This window comes from Parasteatoda tepidariorum, chromosome 3, assembly GCF_982258835.1.
Source record: "Parasteatoda tepidariorum strain Cologne lab strain chromosome 3, Ptep-v5.0, whole genome shotgun sequence".
Classification (NCBI taxonomy): domain Eukaryota; kingdom Metazoa; phylum Arthropoda; class Arachnida; order Araneae; family Theridiidae; genus Parasteatoda; species Parasteatoda tepidariorum.
This window is the reverse complement of record NC_141757.1, coordinates 45,545,899-45,570,605: the sequence shown is the minus strand read 5'-3', so window position 1 is coordinate 45,570,605 and position 24,707 is coordinate 45,545,899. Positions and strand designations below refer to the sequence as shown.

At 27.0% G+C, this 24,707-nt stretch overlaps 2 protein-coding genes across 3 annotated transcripts in view; one reads left to right on the top strand and one right to left on the bottom strand.

Annotated features, from left to right (window-relative positions):
- Positions 1 to 1,875, bottom strand: part of Usp7 (Ubiquitin-specific protease 7) — a 49,439-nt gene extending 47,564 nt beyond the window's left edge. The window contains exon 1 of one of the 2 annotated variants that reach the window (XM_016058570.4): positions 1,735 to 1,875. Coding sequence is in view for 1 of the 2 variants with exons in the window: in XM_016058569.4 (XP_015914055.1) it covers positions 1,413 to 1,488 (76 nt within the window). In the remaining variant the exon portion in view is untranslated. Of the gene's footprint in view, positions 1 to 1,412; positions 1,688 to 1,734 lie in introns of those variants that run through there. The other variant, XM_016058569.4, reaches the window with a different exon arrangement.
- Positions 1,876 to 2,073: 198 nt separating this feature from the next.
- Positions 2,074 to 18,384, top strand: LOC107444439 (HUWE1-associated protein modifying stress responses). The gene is made up of 4 exons (XM_016058571.5): positions 2,074 to 2,412; positions 5,835 to 5,906; positions 7,110 to 7,424; positions 15,862 to 18,384. Exons 1-4 carry the CDS (start codon positions 2,226 to 2,228, stop codon positions 16,065 to 16,067), a joined length of 780 nt encoding a protein of 259 aa, XP_015914057.2. The 5' UTR covers positions 2,074 to 2,225; the 3' UTR covers positions 16,068 to 18,384.
- Positions 18,385 to 24,707: the final 6,323 nt, after the last annotated feature.

Below are 24,707 nucleotides of genomic sequence, written 5' to 3'. Positions count from 1 at the left end.
ACTTTGATGCATAATTAGTTTATGTTCCACATGGCTTCATGTCTCTTTCTGTGTTAAGTAAGAAGTTTACAGTAAAAAAGTCGATATCTTTGAGAAAGAATTTCTGTGAAAGAATATAAAATATGTCACTTAAGAGAATTGGGACTTGACAGGCTTGGCTTACTAGAAATAGAATGGAAAAAACAGTTGTTAACATGAACAAATGCCATGTTTCAACAACTAATCAGAAACGAGATTACCATTTTACCTCACCTGAGGGTATCCCATTGCGAAAACAAAAAACATTAAATAAATTTTTTTTAGTTTGATCTATTAAAGCTATCCAATACAAAGACTTATCTAAACCTAATGGGACACTTTAGATTTAAAAAAAACAAACAAAAACATGATAAACAACATTCATGAGGGGAAAAAACGAGATATATTCAAATAGCAAGATATATTTTTAAAAGCTCACAAAATATGCCAGAGAAATTCCTTTGAAGTAAAGATTAATCAATTAGAAAGAAAAAGAAAACATTTCTGTATAAAGGAAACTTCAAGAATTGGTTAAAATATAGTGAGTGCTCTCCTTCCAATGAGGTGAACCGGGTTTGAATCCCAGTTATAGCTGGTTGCTACGAACTCTGCACATGGCTTACACCAAACACAGTGCTGGCGTAAAATATCCTTTGTGGTGGATGGATCGTGCTTTAGAGTCCTCTTGCAGTTAGGCTAATCATGGGAGGTTTTCCTCTCCATGTAACACAAATGTGGGTTAGTCCCATCAAAAAGCCCTCCACAGAGACAAATTTATCCTAATACTTAATCTAATTAGAAGTCGTAAGCCCAAGATTAGGTTCGCTTTTCAACTACGGTTATAAAAAAATAAAATACATGGGTATGTTTTTTTTAAAAAATAATTTGCATATAATAGGTTCACTTTTAATTTTAAAATTTAAGATACTTAATTTGAAATAAATTTTCAATGCTAATATAACTGCAATCACTGTGCATCAATCATTTTAAAGATATTAAGGTTTTTAAAGAGCAGATTGATATTATTTAAAGAATTTAGAAAGGTTTTAGGATAAAATTTGGAATGCTGACATTTTTGTTAATGAAACAACTAATAATCTGATTAGTAATTTTTATCTTAAATAACGAATTTCATTTGCTCAAAAGTGATCTTAAATATATTACTCAATTGAATAAATTTAAAAAGTTTAAAGTGAAACTTGAGAAAGAATGACGTCTTGGTAAATGTATCAATAGTGTCAGAAAATTAATCTAAAAGCGTTTATCAATGAGTTTTAAGCTATTAATAAGTGGGGACAAGCAACATATATCGGTTACTGTAAATAGAATTGAAAACATTTAACAATTTTCAATAACATTAAATGAGCGTCATCGAAAATCATTATCATAATCACCTTCACGAGTGTCCATTTCTTCCGATTCTGAAAGGTGACAGTTTTTATCATAAGAAACTTGATTTAAATGGTTCATATTAGATACAGGACTATAGAAGTTTTCTTTTACTTTCTTTGATTTAAAATTTTCTTTAAAGTTTACAGTTCTCTCTTTTCCCGAACCAGTTGCCAAATTCTTTCCAGACACACTCACTTTAAAATACTTGCTCGCTATTCGCCCAATGTCTGCTGGTGTCAACCCCCCTACAAGGGGAAGGCATCAACATCCGAACACCGGATTAACAAACCAAAAAGAAGTCAGCAAATTTGTTTTAATGCTCACCGATAAAAGATCACACAATTAATATCTTGTGTTCTTTTCACGGCAAATTCTACCTCATTGTCAAGAAAATAAACAAGATGGCGGTTTACTTCCGCCGGGTATGACGGGACGCAATAAAACATGTAAACAAACTGAACACGTACGCATTCAATAAATTAAATAAAAGCAACTGCGGGAAAAATTAGTTTTTATTTTAAGTTTTTTAAAAAGGAAAAATTTTAAAAATAGTTTTAATTTTGTCTTTTACGTGATTGGCTTATTTTCTGAATGCGCTATGTAAAATTATTCATCATCATCATCATCATCAGTGTGATGAGAACAGAGAAGAGGAAAGCAAACGAAGTAGTTGAAGACTGTTTTCCACAGGGAAGGGCTGGTTGAAAGTTAACTCGTAAATGCTAAAAATAAGACCCTTGTATTTTCATCAAAATTATGTATCGTTTAGATTGAATATTTATTTTTACTCTTCTTTAGCTATTTAGTATACTAAAATGAATAATGATCCAGAGACTTTAGAATCTTTTTTGGGCTTGTCTTCATGGGAACAACAATGTGTTGACGAGCATGAAAAAACATCAGATATAGATATTGAATTGCAAAATGCTAAAGATGTAGCCGTTCAAAAACTGTGGTTTCTATTTCAAAATGCCGCAACTAGTATTACTCAATTATATAAAGGTAAGATGAGAAAAACAATTATTAGACAACAAATGTCCCCCCACCCCTATCCTAACGATCGTTGAAAACTTTAAAGTTTAACTTTATAAATGTTTTTTAAGGTGAAAAGAAAAAAAAAACTTTAGCGATATCTAGTATAGCCCTAAATTTTAATGATTGGATTTGAGTTTTAGAAGGACTTCTTTAATTTTATGATAAGTTTTATCTGGTAATTGAATTGATAGATCCAGTTATTGTGCAAGCCAAGAATGACAAGATTTTGGATACAAGATCATATTCACAGTAAACATCATGCTGCCTTAAACTGCCCAGAATCCTTTTATTATTTGTAAGAAATCTGCCCATAACTAGATTATGTGAAAGTAAAGTTTCATTGAAGTAATGCTTAATGATAGTAGCAACTAACTATTTTACAATGTCTAAATTGAACTAATATTTAAGAGAAGGGTTTATGTCTTTAAAATGTAAACAGGGGTGTGTTTCCGTATCACGATCTGTCGCGCCAACTTCAATCGCCTATGCGTCAAATAGATATTAAATTTGCAAAATTTAAAAGAAAACAACCATGTAGATATTTGCCCTAGTTGTCTACGAGCTATACCTTTCAAGTTAGTCTCTTTCTGTGATTTTCTTTTTAGTTTCTTAATGACGGGAGCCTGGAAGTTGCCAAGCCCTGGCAATTGTTCTGCCACAGATCATGATACGGGGATCTCATAATTCAAATTCACGTCTATTTATAAAAAAAGTAATTGCTGGATTTCTATTAATCTCTAAAAACTGTTATGAACATTAAATGCAAAGCATTATAAATTATAATATTTAAGCATTTTATAATATTACTAATTCTACATTTTATTAATATAATAGTCAATAACAATTAATCGTGCGATTTCAATTTATATGAATTTTCAATTTTATATTAGTAGAATTTTTTTTATTTGCAGTAGGCAACATATTTATTCTGTTCAATGTTATTAATTAAATATCTTTATATGTTTTGGACTAGTGGTTGTAAACCTTTAATCCCTGTCTCACCTTCGATTATTTCATCAATATAATGTTTTTTTGTATTCTAAGATGATGCTTAATCTAATTACTATATGCAATTATAATTATTGTTGCTAACTTTGTTTTTCATTGTGACTGATTATCATGCATTTCATATCATACTATTGCAGTGTTCTCCCAAAGTGTTTTTAAAAAGCGGGACCACCCCGACTGCCTTTGATCCCTATAAATGCGCCCTCTTTGTCCTTGATTTAAAAAATTATCCGCATCCCTTAAAAACGCTGCCTTTTTTTCTGGGAAAAGGTTTTCTTAATCGCCTTTTTAAATGAAAAGTCCACTTCTGACTTATTTAATTACTGATTAGTTTATTTTTCATTACATTCCTTCATTTTAGTAAGATTTATCTTGTGTTGTCTAGTTTTATAAATAAAATTCTCATATTATTTGACCCCAGAGATATTCACATCTTTAATTTAAGGAATTTTTTAGTGATATTAAATTTTAGCATTATTTTTCAAATAAGTATCTTTTGTTTAAAAATGCACCTTTAAATATTTTTTTACTCATAATTTTCAGTTTAAAGTGCATTAATTAATCTTTTTATTTATTTTTTTCAGTTTAATAATTTTTGTTTTGAAGAAAATTTACACACAGAGGTCTTTAATTTACCTTTATTTTTCAAAAACTTATGTACACATTTGTCTGTTATTTTGATAATGAGTGAGAATTATTTTGTGAAATAAACACATAAAATAGTATAGTAATTTAAAAATTGGAGATAAAATTTAGTTATTACATAATATTACATATTTTGATAAATTTTAACAGTGGTAAATGAGTGCCTTTTCAAAACTGGAAGTGCCCTTGCCTGGAAACACAATTGATCATTGCATTATGAGACTCTCTTAAGTAGTATTTCTTGTATACGTTTATTTTTTACTTGATTTATTATTTGTGTTTAAAAAGGAAACATTATAAGAATCATCGTTTGAATACCTGTCATTTTAAGACGTAAGAATCGGCATTTGAAAAAAAGAATCTTTATAAAACACTTCTTATTTTATCAACAATGTGCCTACTTGGAAATTTAAACCTAAATGATAATTTGTAGAATGAACCTAATCTCGCTGGTCGAATAATATGTTAACTCTAACGTGTGATGGTGCATGGCTTGCAACAGGAATTAGCAGTAATATTAAAAAAGGCCTAATCGGGACTGCTAAAAGAATGAGCTCTTTCCAAATCTAGCAACCATGCCACCTTTTTTTAACAGTACATCTATAAATAACTAAAATAAATTTCATTTCAAATTTACCGGAATTAATATCTTATGAAATACAGCAGATTTGAGTTCAGAAATTATATAATTTATTTCTTTTATTAAAATCAGAATTATATGTATAAAAATATCGCCTTATAGTATAAGCTGTAGTAAGCAGTATACTTTCTAACCAGAAGTAGAGCCGGTTAAGAGCTTGAGATTGCTGTTTACATTTATGTTAAAAGCACCATATATAGTTTAGCCTCTTCCGTTAAAGAATTTGGAAAAGTGTTCTTAGTGAAGGATATGTATCCTGGAGTCCTGATTTTGTAGAAATACAATTAGCATTGATTCAAAAAGCATTTCGGAATAGACCTCTAGCAATGATAATCAAATATTGTATTATGTAATACAAAGCTAGTTCTGTGTAACTGTGATCTAGACCTTTTCTTTTTAAGTTACAGAAATCTTACTTTTAACTCACTGTCCTTAGAATTTAGTATTTGTATATATTTTGCAATATAAACATCGATCATCTAATGATTTGGGTTAGTATTTTCCGGAGTTGGGTTTTTGATGTCAAAAACTTGTTTTTTGTGTAATATGTCAGATACCAGTTAAAAAGTGTCAGAAACAGTTGTAAGCTTTCGAAATCGGATTGAAACTGTCAAAAACCTGGAGCAAGTTTTTTCTCTTTTGCCATTGGGGACATTTTAGTCAAAGTTAAATCATGCACAATACTTGCATTACAATCTAGTACTAAAATTACGATTTATATTATGCAACATCTATAAAAATGTTGCGAAAATTAGTGAAACTGTTTGCTGATTTTTCTAAAATCTTGGTATTAATACTGTAAGATCAATATTATTTGTTTTATTACAAACATTCAGTTCATATTACAGGTAATGAGTTGTTATTGTTATTATTTTAAATATTGATAATCTAATATGCTGTAGTTTAAATTTATATTTTACATTCTTATAAAAATTAGGATTTAAAAAAAAAATAATACCATTTCGTTTTGATTCTACTAGACTAAATATTGTAGTTTTTTTTAATTAAATTTGAAACTTTTTTCATTATATATTTGATTATCTAAATTACTTTTAAGCTCTCCTTTTGAAGTTAATTGCTTTTTTTACTATTCCAGATCGACAAAATGGGGTTTCTTTATGGGTGCCTTTTCAAACAGCTGCCAGCAGTGTTACAAGCTTATATAAAGGTAATAATTTAATTAATTTAGTATTAATTTCACTTTTTTACAATATATATTTGTAAGAGTTTGATTACATATAATATTAACCACAGAAAACTGGTTGGATAAATTTAACAGTATTAAAGATGGATACAAGCTAATGTTTTAAAAAAGTATTTTTAATGCATAAGAATTACTTGACACTATTTTGATGGAATCTGTCGAAAATTTCATAAAATTATTATGATCTCAAGTTGGGAACTATGGCATTTTAATAATCATGTTAATACAATTTTTTACTTCAAAATTTTTTGTATTTACCAAACATGGTCTAATAATGTTTTCTTATAAAATTATATTTTTACTTTAACAAATTATTTTGTTTCTTATAAGTTTCCTTTGTATATTTATTTTTTCTTTTTGCATTATTAAAGTATAAATGGTAGTTCTTGTATGCATTTTTAATAGGTATTAATTATGTAAAAAAAAAATTTGTGCTACAAGGAAGACAAAAAGGAAAAAAAAAAATTCAATGAAAGGTGTGGTCAAGGGGGAGAGTGCCAAGAACTTTTGTTTTTTGATCGTGTAAGATCTCGGGTATAATCTCAGGCTCAATTTTATATAAATGGTTATATATATTTTAGGTACTAAATCTTTCTCATCAAATTAATTATTGACTATATATGGATAAAGTTAGTTTATATCCAACAGTGCACTAACAGTTATTTAGTGTGGATCAGAAATTAGAAATGATTTCTTTTTCTTGTTCACTATATGAAACAAAAATAAATGATCAAATTAATATTTCTATTTTATAATACTGTCTAATTTAAAAAATATATATATATAATTTAACCTGCTCTTTTTACGAAAAATGAAGAAAATTTGAAAAATGTATGAGAGAAATAAAAGAATTATAAAGTTTATGTTTTGAAAGTTTTTAGATATTTACAGTTAAATCTAACATCAAATTTACACATTTTTTTTCTCTCCATCAATCCATTATTTTTGCTATTTAATTCTTAAAAAAGTTGAAGCACTTTCGTTGTGTAACCTTAATTTTAAGCTGTACGAAATATTTGATGTGCCAGATAATCTGATATTCACTTCTATCAATTATAATCATCACCTTATTAATATATTATCTCTATTTCTTTCTTATTTTTTATTTATTTTTTAATTTTATGACTGTTTCACTTTCTCTTTAACTGACATATCTTCCAATTTCAGAATGTATAGAATCTCACAAACCATTGTATGATTTGGGATTTCAATCTGGTAATCAGAAACGAAATAAAGAATTATTGTCTTGGGTTAAAAAGAAAAAGAGAAATATTCGAAGAGAGGAACTTATAGCTTATATTACTGGTCGAACTCCACCTGCCTCTAGATTTGCTTGTCCAAAACCTCGTCTTGTTTTAGATGGAATGCATAGTTCTCCTCATCTAGGACATGCCCATCGTTTTTCTCAATCTGAAGCTTCTGGACTTCTTACTCCCAGATCAGAAAACCTTGATATGTTTCGTGAAGCTTTAGCGTTTTCAGGTAATTAATATTTTGACGTACTAATTAGGCTTGTTAAAAATCATGATTTTCTCTCAATATTAAAAAATTTTAAGAGTTGCTGCTGTTTTAGGTATTCAACTTTAAATTTACATTGCTATACAAAATTTATTAGACTTAGAAACTTAAAAAATGTAAAGGTGTATAGAAAATTATTACGAAATTACTATGTAATAAAAAAAATTTTCATTTGAGAATAAGTTCGAAAATTATTAACCAATAAACTTAGAGTAAGAATTCATCATGTGTGTCATTTTGTAACCCACAAACTTGTGAGGGTTACAAAATGACCAATGTCTACTGAACTAAAATTTAACGTTCTTCATTCATGAAGTCATCTTTTCTTTGTGAAATTTTTCCTCACTATCTGCTTTAAACAATGACCATATATATATCCTTTGTTGCAAGAAAAAGTTTTATAACAACCAATGTTCATAACTAAGGTAAAACTTGTTTCTTGAGAATGTGCATGAAGATGAAGTTAAAGAGTCTGATTGTAAAAAAAAAGAACGTGAGGTAGCCACCTCGACTATGTATCCCTTTAATTTTCAATAAGATTTTTATTGAACGCAGCTAGTTAATTTTTTTATGATAAGAACAACATTCTTTTCGTATAATTTTTAAAATAAGTAAACTTAATTTCTTTCTCCATTGTACAAATTACTTTGGAAATTTTTTTGATTAAATGTGCTATGCAAATTCAATCATTATTTTTCTATACCCCATTATTTTAATTACGTTATTCTTCTGATTAATTGTCCGTCCATATATATAAAATCAGTAGCAGTGTTTGATATCTTTAAACTCAAATGTGTTAAAAACTCATTAAATTTCTACCACATAACAGAGGCAGTTTTTATTATGTATAATCTAGAACTACTTGTTTCTTCAATTAGATTCAGAATTGTATAAAACCTGAGACATATGAAAATGAACTTACAATATAGAATTGAAAGTAGAGGAAACTAGGTTTAATTGGTCTACTTTTCAGTTTTTATGTTTTATTTTGTTAAAAACTATCCTTATGATTTCATGTTTCTTTACAAGAAGGATTGCATACTTCTAACTATTTATTTTATAATTTTTTTCAAATGTTCTGTTGGAAATTTTTATTTATTTATAATTAATAAAAAAAATCTTGAACAATGAGCCAACGTATTCCGAGGCAAGGATACCTTGATCCACCTCATGAGGCATGTTAGATCAAGTTACAAAAAGTATAATCTAAAATAATATTAAAAGATAAATGTTATCCAATTCAGTAATTGCATTACCTATTTTCTTTAAAAATGCATTTTTCAATTCAATTCTAAAGATTAATTAAAATAATCTTCAATTGTGAGAAAAAAATAAAATGTAATCATTATTACTGAACTTATTTATTGTCACTGAACTTATCATTATTACTGAATTTATTAAATTGTATAAAAAGCTAATGCTTAGTATATATGCTAATTGGTTTTTGCAAAATGAAGCATTACTTTGTGGTAAAATTCCAAATATAGAGATTCCAACCATTACAGATTCTCCATTGTTTCAACGCAATTTCGCTTGTTAGCATTGGAATTATATGCCATTTTACAGAAAAGTCCAATTTTGTTATTTTATTTATTTATTTGTTTATTTTTTCGGTAGTTCATCGTATTTAAGGTGATTTAACCCTGTTTTTCAAATTATAAGATATTTAATATGATATTACAAAACATGATTTTTAATTATAAGTTATTACTTTTTTAACCACCCGAGTGAGGCTGATTCCATTGTAAATCTACATAATTTTGATATCTTCTATCAGCAGCTTTCCCTAGGTCTATCAAATTCCGAATTAGTTTATATGACACACAATTTAAGCATATAAGCATTCGCTTTTTGATGTGACAACTCCATTGTAAATATACACTGTTTTCCAGTAGTTTTTTCAACCATTTCCACATGGTTTTTCAAATTTGAAATATTAATATTTCTGCACTTAAATTTAGGTAATAACTACTTAATGCAAAATGATTACATTGGAAATCCTCGTGTCTCACAATCTTTTTTCAGTAGGTTTCAATCACTTTTTGCCATTTCCACATTGTTTTTCCATTCAATATTTCTATACAGTGTTATTACATCCGCGCAGTTTTTGTTTTTAAAATTTGAAATGAATCACTAATTTTTAATTTTTAGCTCTAATTCATGTTTTAAATTTACCCAAACACATTTATAAGTTGAATTTTTGAAAAAGAATATTTGATTAAATTTTTCTATTTCTAAAAAAGTATAAATAATTTAAATAATTATTATTGGAGAGTATTAACTGTGTTATTCTATAAAATAACTAAACTAATGCTTATAATAAAGTTTCTGTAAATTATTTTGATGGTCCAAACTACTCCAGTTTTAATTGGACCAAAGTACCCCATATTCTGAGTTTCATAAAAGATCACAATTTATCCTCTTATCATATAAATTTTAATAACTGCTACTATTTAGTAAATTAAGATCTAATCTTGTAAAATTATTGCAATTTATTAATCTATTCCGATAGAAAGAAATTTTTGATTGTAATTTTAAAAATTTCTTTCCAATGCTAAAATATAGCTTGTTGGGAAAAAAAAGGACACTTTAACTGTGCCTTGTATTTCAATCATAGGATTTGTAGTACTAGTGGTGTAACATGTTAATGAAAAAATAAACCAAAAATATTTAATATCATTCAAATAATTGAACCTGGTCTAACATGCCCCCAGGTTCCATCTACACCGTCTCTCCATATATTAAAATTTTCATTGACAAAAAAGCTCTTTTCTTGATAAACATGTTTTGTTTACAAAATTTTCTTTACTTAGAAATTAAACTTATTTAACAAAAATCTGTTTGTTTTTCATGAAAATATGGTCATTTTAGAGAGAAACAATAATAAGAGTTGGTGAACATAGTATGCGAGAGTCAAAACCTCATATTTTTAAAAAAAATGAAATATGTAATTTTCCCCCCTTTTCTTTCTTTCACTTTTGCATTTGCCTATCAAAGGTCTAACCTAACTAAATATATTAATATTTTTATTATTATTTAAAAACAATACTAAAACTAAAATATTTATTACTTTTAACTGAAACTGTTAGTACTTTCAAATTAATATTGACTAATCTCTGAATAAATAAAATAGGTTATTTTTCTAACAGTTTAATATTCTCTTGAATAATAAAACAAAGGAGCCCATGTTGTAAGTACTAAAAGAAAATTAATTTTATCTGAAAACTTTTAGTTATCTTGGTGGAATAGGTTATTCTTTATTATTTAAATACATTAATTCTGATAGGTTAGCTACTTATTTAATATAAGTTTTTAAAGCATTTGTAATATTGTATAAAACAAAATGGATACAATTAAAATTTCGATTTATGGATAGTAAAGCAGCAAATTTTTTTTTCTCAAAATTCGTAATTAAAAATATTTTATAAACATATTTTCAACTTAAGTCAATATGTTCTTTTTCTTAAAATCATGTGTTTTAAGTTGCACCAACCTTGTTTTTTGTTGATATGTTTCGTGTTACATAGGTCGGCATACAACCTTAAAATGCTTAATTTTTTTAGGAAGCAAAAATATTTTGGTAAAAGAGTAAAAGCACTAATTCAATACTGTTAATACACATTTTTCTTCGATTCAAAAAGTATGTTAAAATTATTTTTCTATATGAAATTCATAATGTTCATAGTTGAAAATATCCTTTATAGCAGTATTAATTTTTGATCTCTTGTGTATATCCAGCAAAGCTTTGATTATAAGGATATTTGTTAGTTCAGACCTTTAATCTGATGTTTTTTGTATCTTAACTATATGTAATCGAATCAGAGTTTTCCATGTGTGTAGGACCTTTGATCCTATATAATGTTGTTGTAGATACATTTTCACATCACATAGTAGGATCCAGTTTTTTCAAATTAATTTCTATATTTTTTTTTGGTTGTCATCAATATAAAATTAACAAAGTCATATTGTTTTTAAAGGGTTCCTTTCATAAATATTACCTATATTTTTTATTTTATTTTTATTCTACTATGCTATTATGTTTTTAATTTAAAATGTTTTCCAAATTAAGGGTTTAAAATTAAAAGAGAAGTTAGGTTGCTGTAATTTTAGGATTTTACCTTGTTTTTTTTAAATAAACTTATTCAAATCAACTTATTAACTGTTACTTATCAACTTATTAAATGTTTTATAATTATTATTTTTTATACTAATTATATTAATATACTGTTATCAATTACATATAAAGAGATTCATTTAATGATTAAGAACTTAACGATCAACTTTGTGTATAATGTGATGCATGCACAAATTATATTTATTAATATATCGGTCTGTTAGGTAAACAAAAATTTTAATTTATTTTTGTGAGCTCACCTAATTTGTTATAACAATATGTCTTTAATTTTAAATGTTATTTTAAAATTAAAAATTGATTACGAAACAAAATTATATATATTCACTTATAGATCTTGATAGAATCATAAGGAAATGTTTAGATCTGAAAATTAGGGGCGCAAGTTTAAGCTATCAGATTTGCAAAGCAATCATTGGGGCTAGTGAGCAATACAGTGTGGAGGAAAAATTCATCTAAACATATTATTTATTCATTTTTATTTTTACTAAGCACCTTATTTATTCTATCTTTTGTAGTTACTGTAGCCCATTAACGTATTACATTTTGAAGTTACTATAGCCTACAAACATTTATACACATTAGCAGTGGTGATTGTGCTCCGGAAAAATCCGGATTTCTGGATTTTTCCCAAATTGCACTCCGGAAGTTTCCAGAAATCCTAGGTCCAGAAGTTTCAAGAAATCATTGATCACATTTATGTATAAAAATTCTTGTATATTTTATTTAAAAATATTAGAACTAGGCCATGGCACAGAATAGATCAAGATGGCAAAAACTTTTTGGGATGGCCTTGGCCTGTTATAGGCTGTAGTACCCAAGAAGAAGAACTACAATTTATACTTGGTATTTTTCATTTGTAAATATTTATTCTGGTAGAATAATAAATGTGATTAGAGATAAAAATAAACTTATACATAATTATTCATTTAAGTTATGCTGTATATAATTTATTTAGAATTCAATGTTTTGAAAATATCAATGATTTAAATTTATAAAGACATTATGCATCTTTAATGATTTTACTCAAGAAATTTTCCGGATTTTTGAGTTGGACTCACAATTAGCTCTGCATTAGGAAAATCTCAAGAATTTCATGGCATGATTTCAGGAAAGTATTTTAAGCTAAGAGTAATAAATCTGAACCCAATCCTGCTATCAAAAAGCTCATGATCTAATATTTCATGATTATCTAATATTTCATGATTTAATCTAAAGCTTTGCTATATCATTGAATAGAAACAATAACATGATAGTATTTTTTAGTTCACAAAACAGGTATTCTTTGTAGAATAAAATAATACATAAAATACTTCAGCTTTATCTAAATGTCTTTGATTGATGTCGATGTGAGAAAAATTAAATTTTACTGCATTGAATTATGATGCAGAACATAGTTGCTCATTGTATTACTCTAATAGAGTTAACCTTGCAATAAATTTTTATTTTGCTGCCAAAATTCAGGGTTCCCACGGTCCTTGAGAGTCCTTGAAAGTCCTTGAATTTTTTTATGCTAAATTTAGGTCCTTGAAAGTGCTTGAAAAACGTCTTAGGTCCTTGAAAAACTTGATAGGTCCTTGAATTTGTCCAATACTGCCGGCAGCCCTTTTTTTAAAACACCCACGGATCTTTCTCGTTCTTTCTGTTTTGTTCCCGAGCTCTCTCACGTGGTTCCAAGCGCGCGGAGCACAGTAGACAATCAATGCGTTTGGGGCGAGACTCCACTTCATCTTCTGTCGCATATGCTTAGATCTTCTTTTTTCTTATCGAAACTGGAATACTCTTGAATTTCGTAACAATATGTACCTTGTAGTTTTCAATAAATTTGCAGTTTTACCATCCGCACTTGTCCTTACGTTTGCGTATATTCAAAACTTTATTGTAAAGCATATTCGCAAAGGCACGGCTTCGTATTTGTGTTATGTAGTTTAGACTAGTTATGCCTGGGAAGTGCTATTTTAATCCCCAATGGATGGATAATCAAGCTTATAAAGAATGGATTTTATCGATGCCCGAAACGAACTTCAGAGCCAAGTGCCGATTATGCATGAAGGAGATAGATATCGCAAAAATGGAAGAATCTGCTCTGAAATCACACATGAAAGAAAGGTAAAACAAAAAAAACAGTCTCATGCCCTGAGTTCTCTTTTTTTGCCAAAGACATCAACATCTAATTCATCTGGTGTAAATACTCCTTCAACATCGTGTGCCCCATGTGAAACAAACTTTAGTGGCCGAGGTAACATTGTCTTCTTATCTGGTCAAAAGGAATGTGCTTCATGCTGAAATTCTCTGGAGTCTGAAGTGCATCACTAATAATTATTCATGTAACTCCTGTGGAGGGATTAGTAAATTGTTCTCCATAATGTTTGCTGATAGCTGTATAGCGAGACAATTTTTTTGTAGTGCCACAAAGTGAGCCTATTTGGGCTCCTTTGGATTGGCACTATACTTCAAAGGGATTCTTATAAATGAGCTGAAGAATGTTGATTGCTACACTGTACTCTTTGATGAGACGTTAAATCAGTCTCTACAATCTAAGCAGATGGACATTATGGTAAGGAATTGATAATAAATTTTGCACTAAGTATCTTACCTCCCAATTTATGGATCATGGAACTGCAGAAAATATTTTGTCCTCTTTTTACAAATGCATGGATGGTGGTTAAAAGCTCTCTAAAATACTTCAATTACCCTATGTCAATTGGAAATTCTATTAGAAGCTTCAGTGTGAATTAAAAGAGAAATATTCCCACCAGGTCATATTCATTGGCAGTTGTGGATTACACATAACGAATAATGCTTTTAAACATGGTGAAAATGGGATATGTTCCTTCTAATTTTTATTTTCAGAAAGAATTGTTGCTGCATAACATTTAGAGAAGGTTGTGTAAATTATGGATGAATAATTTCAGAAACGATGTTTAATAGAGGAGAGGAGGGGGTTATGGAATAGTCATGGAATATGGAATACCTAAGATTTAGCTCTGTCTTTCATGCAACCTCCACATGGAAATACACAGGATTAAAGGATTTCACCATTAACACCTCATTACCATTAGTTATAGATTGTGCTGAAAATGATTTTGTGAATTAATATGTAAAACCAGTAGGGTTGTTTTTAAAAAAATATAAATTTTAGTCCATAATACATATACTCTCTTCTCTCTATATAGGCAAAGCATTTAGGTATTATACTTGAAATTAATTATTGCCACAGCAAGCATTGTTGCTTCTAGTAAAATAGAAGAGAATAATTTTTAAAATTGGTCTTAGATTAAGGTCCTTGAAAATTTTGTTGAGGTCCTTGAAAAGTCCTGGAAAGTCCTTGAATTTCAATCTCATCATAGAGTGGGAACCCTGAAATTGTACTGTTTATGTGATAACATAGTACCTACTGTTTTGTTGAATGAATTTAAAAATTAATTGTACTTTCACTTTGTTCAAAGTGGGGAGAGGAGAGGAAGTGGCAAATAGTAGGAGGAGAGAATTGATATAACTATGAGTATTGGTAGAAAGTATTTGGTAGATTTGAGTATGCTCTGACTACTACAATAACCTAAAATTTGATGATGGTAAAAATTTTAAATTTGCTTTGTGTGCTTTATACATGACTTCTTTTTCATGCAGCAAATAGCCATAAGGGGTAGAAATTAAGAAAATTTAGTCATTGGCTCAAAGGACCTGTAACTAAAAGCTATTACTAGTCAGTACACATTTTCATCAATAATGTGTCTCTATTTGATTTTTTATTTTTTTAAAATGTAAATAAATTGAATTTAAACCAATAATGACAACCGGAATATGTGATGTTGCAATTGTATTAAAATTTGTTAGTTTGCAATAAAAGTTCAGACCAGAATATATTAATTTATGTCCATTGCTGATCCAGGGCACCGCTGATTATTATTTCGCAGTTGTCTGAGCTAAATTGTAGTGGTCTTGAATCAACAGACTATCTTAAATTTCAAGCTCTCGTCCACCTGTGTTTTTCCCCTTCCCATTTATTATAAATTAGTTAATAAAAATATTGTAAGAAATCTAAAAATGTTGATTTTTATTGTGTTTTGCGATGAATAAAAAAAAGTTGGAAGATGGTAGAATTTTTTTTAGGCTAGGATTTCCCTTTCAAATTTTTTGGAAATTTTTTAATCAATCAATAATGTAATGTCAAACTTTTTCTTTAAAGGTTTCATACCGTCTTCATTTTGTTATTCTTTTGGTTATTTGTTACTAAACTATGTTTATTGTTAATCATTCTACTTTTAGCTAATTTAAGACAGCATAATCCAGGATCTCCTACGGGATTGTCTCGAGTAAATAGATCCAGACATTGTAACTCAACCTCTACTTCCCATAATGAACTGAGTGCATTTATTGCAGAAGAGTTCTCTAGACATTCAAGAAAACGTTCTCCTTCGGTAGACGTCATAATGGACTCGCCAACCCATAAACGTACACGCTATTATGAATAACTTTTTATACTCTTTTCATATGAGCACATAAACTAAAATTCTCAACCGAATAAGCGCCTGACAAGTCTAAATTCCCACTTCATTGTGGATTATGTAACTCCATTGTGTGAATCGTTGAAATACTATGCAAGAGACAATGTATTATAATGAACAGTTGTTAAAATTCCAGCGTTAATTTGTATTTTTCATGCTATTATGTACAGGATTTGATTTTTTTTTGTTTAGTTGTTATGTGACATGTAAGCATGCTGTTTATTATTAAGCTTGCTCAATATTTTTATATCACTTGTTTGTATATTGTTACAAAATATAGCTTTTTCCTTATTTGTTTGTTTTCAAAGCTTTAAGTATGTAAGTTTACCCCTTTAAATATTTTGTTAATTTATTATTTAACTTGTAATATCAATAGAATATGAATTTAAGGAAATGGATTTGCTAGTCTTATTTTTTTTTTTTAATAGCATAGTGGTAATGTACATTTTTTTTTTTTTTTTTTTTTTTTTTTTTTTTGTACAGAGTGAGATTTTGATCATTAAAATGTAAAGATGTCATGTCATCAAATATTATCACAATTTTTTATGTCTTGAAATGATTGTATTGCTAATTTTGTTTCGTTTAGTTGATTTTAAATTGAATAATTTAAATAATAAAGTAAATAGATTATTTAAAAAAAAAATTTAAGTTATTAGTTTTTTAAGTTTGTAATTCCTAACTACAGCAGAAAAATGCTAAATTTTCCTGTTGTTGCACTATTTCTTTTATTGCATAGTTTTCAATTTGTTTTAGCTATTGCAATTTAAATTAATTTACAATAACATTAAAAGAAGCTGAAAGAAAACTAAAGTGAAACTACTAATCAGTTTTCTCTCTAAGTGTTTTTAGAAATAAAGACACCATCCTCTCTTTTATCACCTCTTAGGAATGTTTTCCATTTCAATTTAGAGAAAATGATGTTCCTTTTTTTTGTTTAAAGAAAACAGATTGCATCGTTTTGAGTAACAGAAACCCAGAACTTCAGAATGCCATAAGTACTGAAAGTAATTTGATGCTGAATTAATGTTCAACATTGTTATTTGTTCAAATATTTATTTGAGTAATTCTTGGTCAAATAATTTTTAAGATTAATATCTATATAGCTAAATCTGTGCTCCATAAAGCTAAAGTTGCTCTTTTTTTATTTGAAGGGAGGCCTTTTTTATTTATGAATAATATATTTGTAGTTCAGGATAAATCTCTAAGATAAAAATTATACAGTCATTTAAATAAAATATGCTACTGTTCATATAAAAATATACTGCCTTCAGCAAAAATCCTTGATTTGTAAATTATTCTTTGAATGTTTTTTATCAGAAACTCTTGACAAAATCTCACTCAGTATCAGTTACAAGTATGGCAAGTAATAAATTGCTCATTTAAGCTGACTGTATTTTGTATTGAAATATTCTTATAAAGTGCCCAAGGCTTAGTCCTTTCACTTTCGTGCTATTTGAGCAAATTTGCTTAAATATTTCCTGCTATACAGTTTCTCTTTTTCATAACATAAAGAAGCACTTACTTTGCAGAGTTTCAAGTTGACAATTTAGGAGTTAGTCTTAACATGATATAATTCTTAAAATTATTTTTATAAAATCTATTCATTCGTATCAGTTAAACTTTAGAAAAAAATTATTTTCCATAAATATCCATAAAGAATTTTTTTTTTTTTTTCTACAATGGAAATTTTGAAACTGTATTCTAAATTAATCATTTTTAGAATAGGGAGAAGAGGAATAAGCCTTGAAAAATCTGTGCCTTTTTTCTTTTTTCAATTAATTACTAGTTATTTCAATAGCTATTTTTGTTTGTGTAGTTTTAATATGTTTTTAGACCTGCCAACTCTCAGGCCTTTGGTCAGAGTCTTGCTTTTACAGGTTTTCTTCCAACTAAGTATAAGAGTCACTAGACCAGTGTGTACTATGCCTGCAACCCCTATACTATTCCACCAGAACAGGGATGTTGTACCTAGTTTCAATGTATTATTTTATTATTAGTTTCTTTCTGGTTTTATTATTTATTTTTTGTTGCTAAAAATCTCTGATAAAAAAGAAAGATAAGTGAGACTAAGTTTAACAAAGCATGTATGGATGAAATGTTTGAAAAATGTAAAAGGTAATATCTAAATTCTTGCTGAGGTAGCTAATTTGATTTCTAAGCACTAAATTTTTTGCTGGTAGTTTTTCCATGTTTGTAAAAATTTAAGGAAAGAATGACAAAAACTCCTATCTTGGTATTCTAAAACCTTAATTTTGTGTTTTACAGTCTAAAGACATTTCAGAAATTTTTTTTTTTCTATAGAATTCTTACTAACTGTAAAAAAAGTCTGTAGTAAAAAAATTAAGTTTGATAAACTTGTAGTCGCCAACTACAGCTTTCTCTTGAAAACAGATTTAGGAGATTTGCTGACAAATCTCCTAAATCTGTTTTAAAATTTAGCAAGTTTGAAAAAGATAAATTTTTTTTATATGTTAATCTGTAGAAGAATCTTTATACATATATTTTAAAGGATTACATTTTATTATTTAAAAATCTTTTGGCCTGGCATAATTCCAAATAAAGATCTATTAAAAAAGGAAAAATTATCACCCATTCATAAGGAAGATTGGCTAGGCATACTCTTCGTTTAAAACAGATTAGCCCTGCTAACATCACACGATGGAAAACATAAAAGAGGAAGACCAAGGCTTATTTGGCAAACATACTTTCACCAAGATTTATGCAAAGCAAGACTAAATAGATGGAGGAAGAGGATAGGTATGTAGGTAAAATTGTCAGTATATTAAAACAATAGAATTAATATTTTGTGGTTTATAAGTAGGGTTGATAAAGTTACCTAAATAAATTTAATTTGATGCATGAATTTATTTGTTTTTATCTTAATAGCTAATTATGCTATCCTGTGGTTGCAAAATGGCTCAGACTTTTAATTTCTGAGGTTGGCAGGTCTTTGTTTTTATTTCTGTATGCAAATTAGATTTTCCAATTTTAAAATGATTTTATTAAATATAATAATTGGTAATCTTTCAAAATATAAGATGTTGTAAGTTAAGAAATTTAATTATTAATTTACAGGGGCATCAGATTAATATTTAGAACATAAACCTTTACATCAGGACTTCAAGAATATTTTTATATGTTTTACACAATTTTCAATAATCAATAGGAAATCTGCAAAGAAGAAAAAAAAATTAAACAATGTTTGTACAATTGCAAAATCTGGTTTTGAAATTTGAACACTGAAACAACAATTATAGCTCTTTTCTTTATGTTTAAACATTTTTATTTTTAAACGGATTTTAAATCTTAAGCCATTGTAACTTATCTGCTTACTTATTTAATGAGGATATAATGGTTAAATTATCAATTCAGATATACCCATTTTCTTAGAAAGGAGAGCCACTAAAACGTGCGAAATTAAAGAAAAGAAAATTAAAAAGATTATAGATATTTTAGTGTGTATTGATATCAAACATATATTGCTAAAGCTAAGGTCATCATTAATTTATCTGGATATTACTTGCTTTTTACAACATTATTCATAGAATGCTGTTGTAAAATATAAGTGAAAGATAGATTTATAGGTTTTGGTAGTCTTTGAAAAACTTATCAGTTTGAGATCAATAGAACCCTATATTATAATTATTTTTTTGATTCTGTCCCATTGGCCTTAGGTTGAACTACTCTGGTGTAATTATTTTAAAATTTAGAAAAATCTGTTTTTATAGTGATAGCTGCGATTTATCTCAGAGAAATGACTGCATTATGTATTTTTTTGTTTATGTAAATCTCTGTATAATCTTTTGTCCCCATTGTGTATAATTGTGTAAAATTTATGTTTTTAAAATATTTGTAAATTTATGTAATATATATTCTTTAAATCAAAATAATGTGTGAAATTATATGTATTCTATTTAAATTATTTTTTAACTATCATTAACTATTTAATAAATTTAAGCTAAATTATTGAAACTAAATTGCAAAAAGTATTCTTAAATTTTTACAATAAATGATGCAAAAATCGTGTTCATTTTTTACTTAATGTATAGATGCCATTATACCCTTATATTTATCTTTTTTCCTGATAAACTCTGAAACTTTAAATGTTTTTTCCAAACTTCATAATATATATATATATATATATATATATATATATATATATATATATATATATATATATATATATATATATATATATCGTCATATTACTGAAAATCTGTAAATTAAAAACAATTCAAACTTTGCAAAATTTTTTTTATATGTTATATTTTTAATTAAATTATTTTTCTTATAAAACACTGTTTTGTCTATAAAAAAATACTTTGAATATAGATTTTTATTGCTAAATCAATAATCTATTCATGCAAAAAGTTTTCAGTTTAAAATGTTGGCAGCTATCATATTGAATATTTCCAAAATATTCCACATATTCTTCTCCTGAATAGATCAAGTAGATAGTCTTTTAATTTTTCAAAGTTATATTTTATGTATTTGGAGGAAATTATATCAACAATTTTTATTGCAATAAAATTGTTGATTTTATAAAAGTGTGAAAACTCCCTTAAATTGATGTTCATTAAGTAATTTTTTATCTTCAATCTTATTTGTATATCCTTGTTTAATTTTTATTAAATACAGTAATTAAATGAGTAATTTAATTTTCTTGTTTCTTACTATTGTGCAATCACTTATAATAATTTATTTGATTCTAAAACTTGTATGTTTATTTACCGATTCAGCATTGCAGTTATAATGAATGAGCTTTATTCAATAACTCTATTGAAAGCCTGATTGGTGGAACTGGAAAATGAGTCATGGCTGAAATTTTTTCAATGGCTCGTACCAAATTCTTATTTTACGGCAAAACAAAATTGTAGTAAATGGATATATCTGTTTAAGGTTTGAATTTGCCGATTAATTATGTATAAAATGCTCTAATTTGGATCAGTATGTGAATATTCAATTGAACCCAAAATCTGAACTGTCAATCAGAATTGTAGTATAGATAGATATTAGTTATACAAATATTAAATTTTTTTTTTTTTTTTTTTTTTTTTTTTTTTTTTTTTAGTATTACAAATTAAAAATTAAATCTTGAGACAAATACTTTGAAAATGGAAGATTAGTTTTGATTATGGATTCAGAAATGGAAGATTAGTTTTAATTAATGAAGATTCTAAGTTGTGTTCCAATGGGTCAATGCATTTTAATCTACTTCAATGAATTTTGATTGAATTTAATCTAGAAATCAATTAATTAACCTAGAATCTGAAAAGCCTTGGGCAATTTTGACATTATGCAGATAGAGAAAAAATCTCTCACTGTAAACATATTTGATTGGAGAGGGACAACTTAAAAACCATTGCAATTTTTTTTTAATTTAAGAAATCATAATAACACAGGAATTCAAGCACATTCTATTAAAATATTTGTTATAATATGATTTTTAAACAGCTTTTCCCCCCCCTTATTCTGAATTTCTACTCTGACAATAGTTTTGGTGATGGTAAGCTAAGATTAACCAGCCACAAATCAGTTATACTTTTTTTTTTTTTAAAGTTTTGAGCAGAGTTAATATGTTTAGAATATATTTATTTAAAAACTTGAAAACGAACTTTTTAAACAAGGTGCCTGATATCATGCAATGTATGTAATTAAATTAAGCATTTTTTTTTTCAATTTAACCATGATGGTATAACTAAATAAACTGAACTTATAAGTTGGTTTGATTGGTGGGCCTTCAACTGATTTATTTAACAAATGCTCCAATTATTTCCCACTGTAATCTATTTAAATCTGACCTGTAAATTCAGCAGGATTATTTCAAAGAAGCTTTTAATTTTTGTTTAAAGCTTCTTTGATTCTAAAAAAATGTAGCTCAATTTTCCTTAGTACAAAGAGTTTAATAAATATGTTCCTGTACATTATAAGTTCTAGTCTGTAGTCCATTTCACATTTCTATCCAGAAACTACTTTTAAAGCAAAAATGATTTCTCTTTAAAAAAAAAATCCGCAGTTGCAATATATTTTGATTTTCTGATCCTATATCTTTTATGTTGATATTAAAATAAACACTTGACAAGATATGTTATAATTTTTTTGTGGATTTAAATTTACTTGTTTAAAAATTATTTTTATTTGCAATATTAAATAGGTATTTAAGAATTATGATATAAACAATTTTCAAAATTATGTTATGAATAAATTATGAATATTATATTAAATCAGTTTATAAAATAATTAATGCTTTGTTAAAATAGGAGTTTAATTATTATCAGAATTCTGTTTTTTGTTAACATTGCATTTATTTAAAAAAATACTTACCTGTTGAATAGTTCCTTTTGTTTCAAATAAAAATATTTTTAATATTGTACATTCCTAAAATAATTTCTACTTGCTATTAAATTTAAAAACATTCCTTTAATTTTGTTGGCATTCTAATTTTGAAATATGATAACAGAGAAAGTGGCAACGTTATAAATTGAAAATAAGTTATTCTTTCAAATATTAGTTTCTTTTTTTCATAATCCCTCCTATTGTCATAAACCGTCTCAAAATGTGAAGGAAATTTGTACCACTATTTTCATCTTCACAAAATAGAAAATAATAAATGCCACTTAGATGTGAAAGAGAGAACTAGTAATTATAGTTGTGTGATATCTGAATGAAATTTATCCGGACATAGATAAAGTATTGTACGAATGAAATTCAAAAAACGAAAGTTTCTTTCAACATTTAAATAGAAAAATATTTTTATTTCAAATCATGCAAATTTTGTTTAATACTTTAATAAAATTTATTAAGGAAATAGATTTTGTAATCAATCATCGTTTTACTAAACTTCTTGTTTTTGCTACATGAATTAACTAGAATGCTTATTTATTACTTATTTTGTTTTAGTGTAGTTTTAATATAGATAATTATTTTTGTGTCATTGAAAAAATCAATATTCATGCTGAAGTTGCAGTTTTAATTATTATACAAAATAAAATACCAAATTAATATATATTTTCAAATGCATATACTTTGTAAATAAAATTATGTTAATTTGCACACCAAATATAAATAATGGCACTAATTTCTTAATTTCTGAAAGTGTTATGTAATTTATTTTTTAAAACTTTGTATATAAGTTTCTAAAATGTTTGCATTATTTATTTGAATTTAAATCAGTCCTTACAATAAAGTACTGAAATCATCTTCTCTTGTTGTTTTTTATGAAACATTTCGCATATCTTCAAGATGCCTCATATATTTTCAAAACGATTTATATCATTCCATTCTTTACTCTTACCCGTCAAATTTCAGATTTACGATTTTTAAAATAATTGTGAAAAAATGCATGAGGATATAAAAGTTTAATGAATAACGCTGGCTGATGTAGATTATAGAATGCTACACTAATTATGCACTTAGAAATCGAATTTAGTGTTGAACAGAAAATAGATTTTTTTTTGGGGGGGGAGGGGGTGTATCAGGGCTAAAGAAAAGAGGGAAGGACGTCACTGTGTACACAAATCTCGGAGATCGCAAGCAAAGATATTATGAAAACTTTGCATCCATTCTCTCTGTAAAAATAAGTTCAACATTTTCTTGATATTAGCTTTCAAACTTTACACAATTAACACATTATTTCCGCTCAAAAACATAATTCAAAAAAACTTTCTTGACCATTATATTAAAAAAATACCATTTTAAACTTATAAAAATATTTTACTAATTCTCGAAAATGACAGTATAAATACTAAAAGTTCAGTTTTGACTTTCATTGTTAAGAAAAATTAAAGCATATATCGACACTTTTTTATCTACATATTGTTTGATATCAGTAAGTTGGGTTAAATTTAGAATCCTGATTTTAAAATATGCTGTTAATAGCAATTTGTTCATACTTGATCATTAGGAAACATCCTTAAACGTTAATTACTGGAACAAAATAATTTAGGTTCATAATAATATTAGAAATTTTACAATTGTTAATAGATATTTAAATTTAAGATAATATAGTTTATAGATATTTAAATTTAAGATAATATAATTTCAAAAAATCATAAATACTTAGAATAACTACACAAAAAAATATGTTATGAAATTAGAATTTTAACTATATATTTTATTTATAGTTTTTATTTACGTTTTAATTTTCTTGGACTTAATCCATTTTTTAACTTTTTCGCCTGCCTTTCTATGAATAAGCATGCCTTTTTTTTCGATGAAACATGGTCCCAATAGTTTGGCCAGGAGAGAGATCCAAAGTTTGGACCATTAATTTTACTTTTTGTGTATTCCGCCCTATCTCAGTAACTTTAAAATTTTTGTACACAGTTTTAAAATATCCAAAAATAATTCCATGCAAGATACAACTTTAAGGAAATGTTTATTATTTTTTATTGTTTTATTTAATAGCAATCGAAAATCAGTCGAATAATTCATGAGAAATCAAATATTAAAAATACAACTCTTTTTCAAAATGCGAATTCTCAGGAATTGCTCGATTAATTTAGCTCATTTTTTGTGTTTTGCCATTCAAATTTGTATTCCTTAAAATGATGTGAAAAATGTATACCATGCAATTAAAAAGTTTTTTTTTTTTTTTACTGTCATTAA

What these genes read in the sequence shown, in the direction of transcription:
- LOC107444439 (XM_016058571.5), top strand. Translation starts at nt 2,226, where the DNA reads ATGAATAATGATCCAGAGACTTTAGAATCTTTTTTGGGCTTGTCTTCA. An exon ending in TATTACTCAATTATATAAAG is followed by an intron (nt 2,413 to 5,834) that starts GTAAGATGAGAA and finishes TTACTATTCCAG; the next exon opens with ATCGACAAAATGGGGTTTCT. An exon ending in TGAAGCTTTAGCGTTTTCAG is followed by an intron (nt 7,425 to 15,861) that starts GTAATTAATATT and finishes TTCTACTTTTAG; the next exon opens with CTAATTTAAGACAGCATAAT.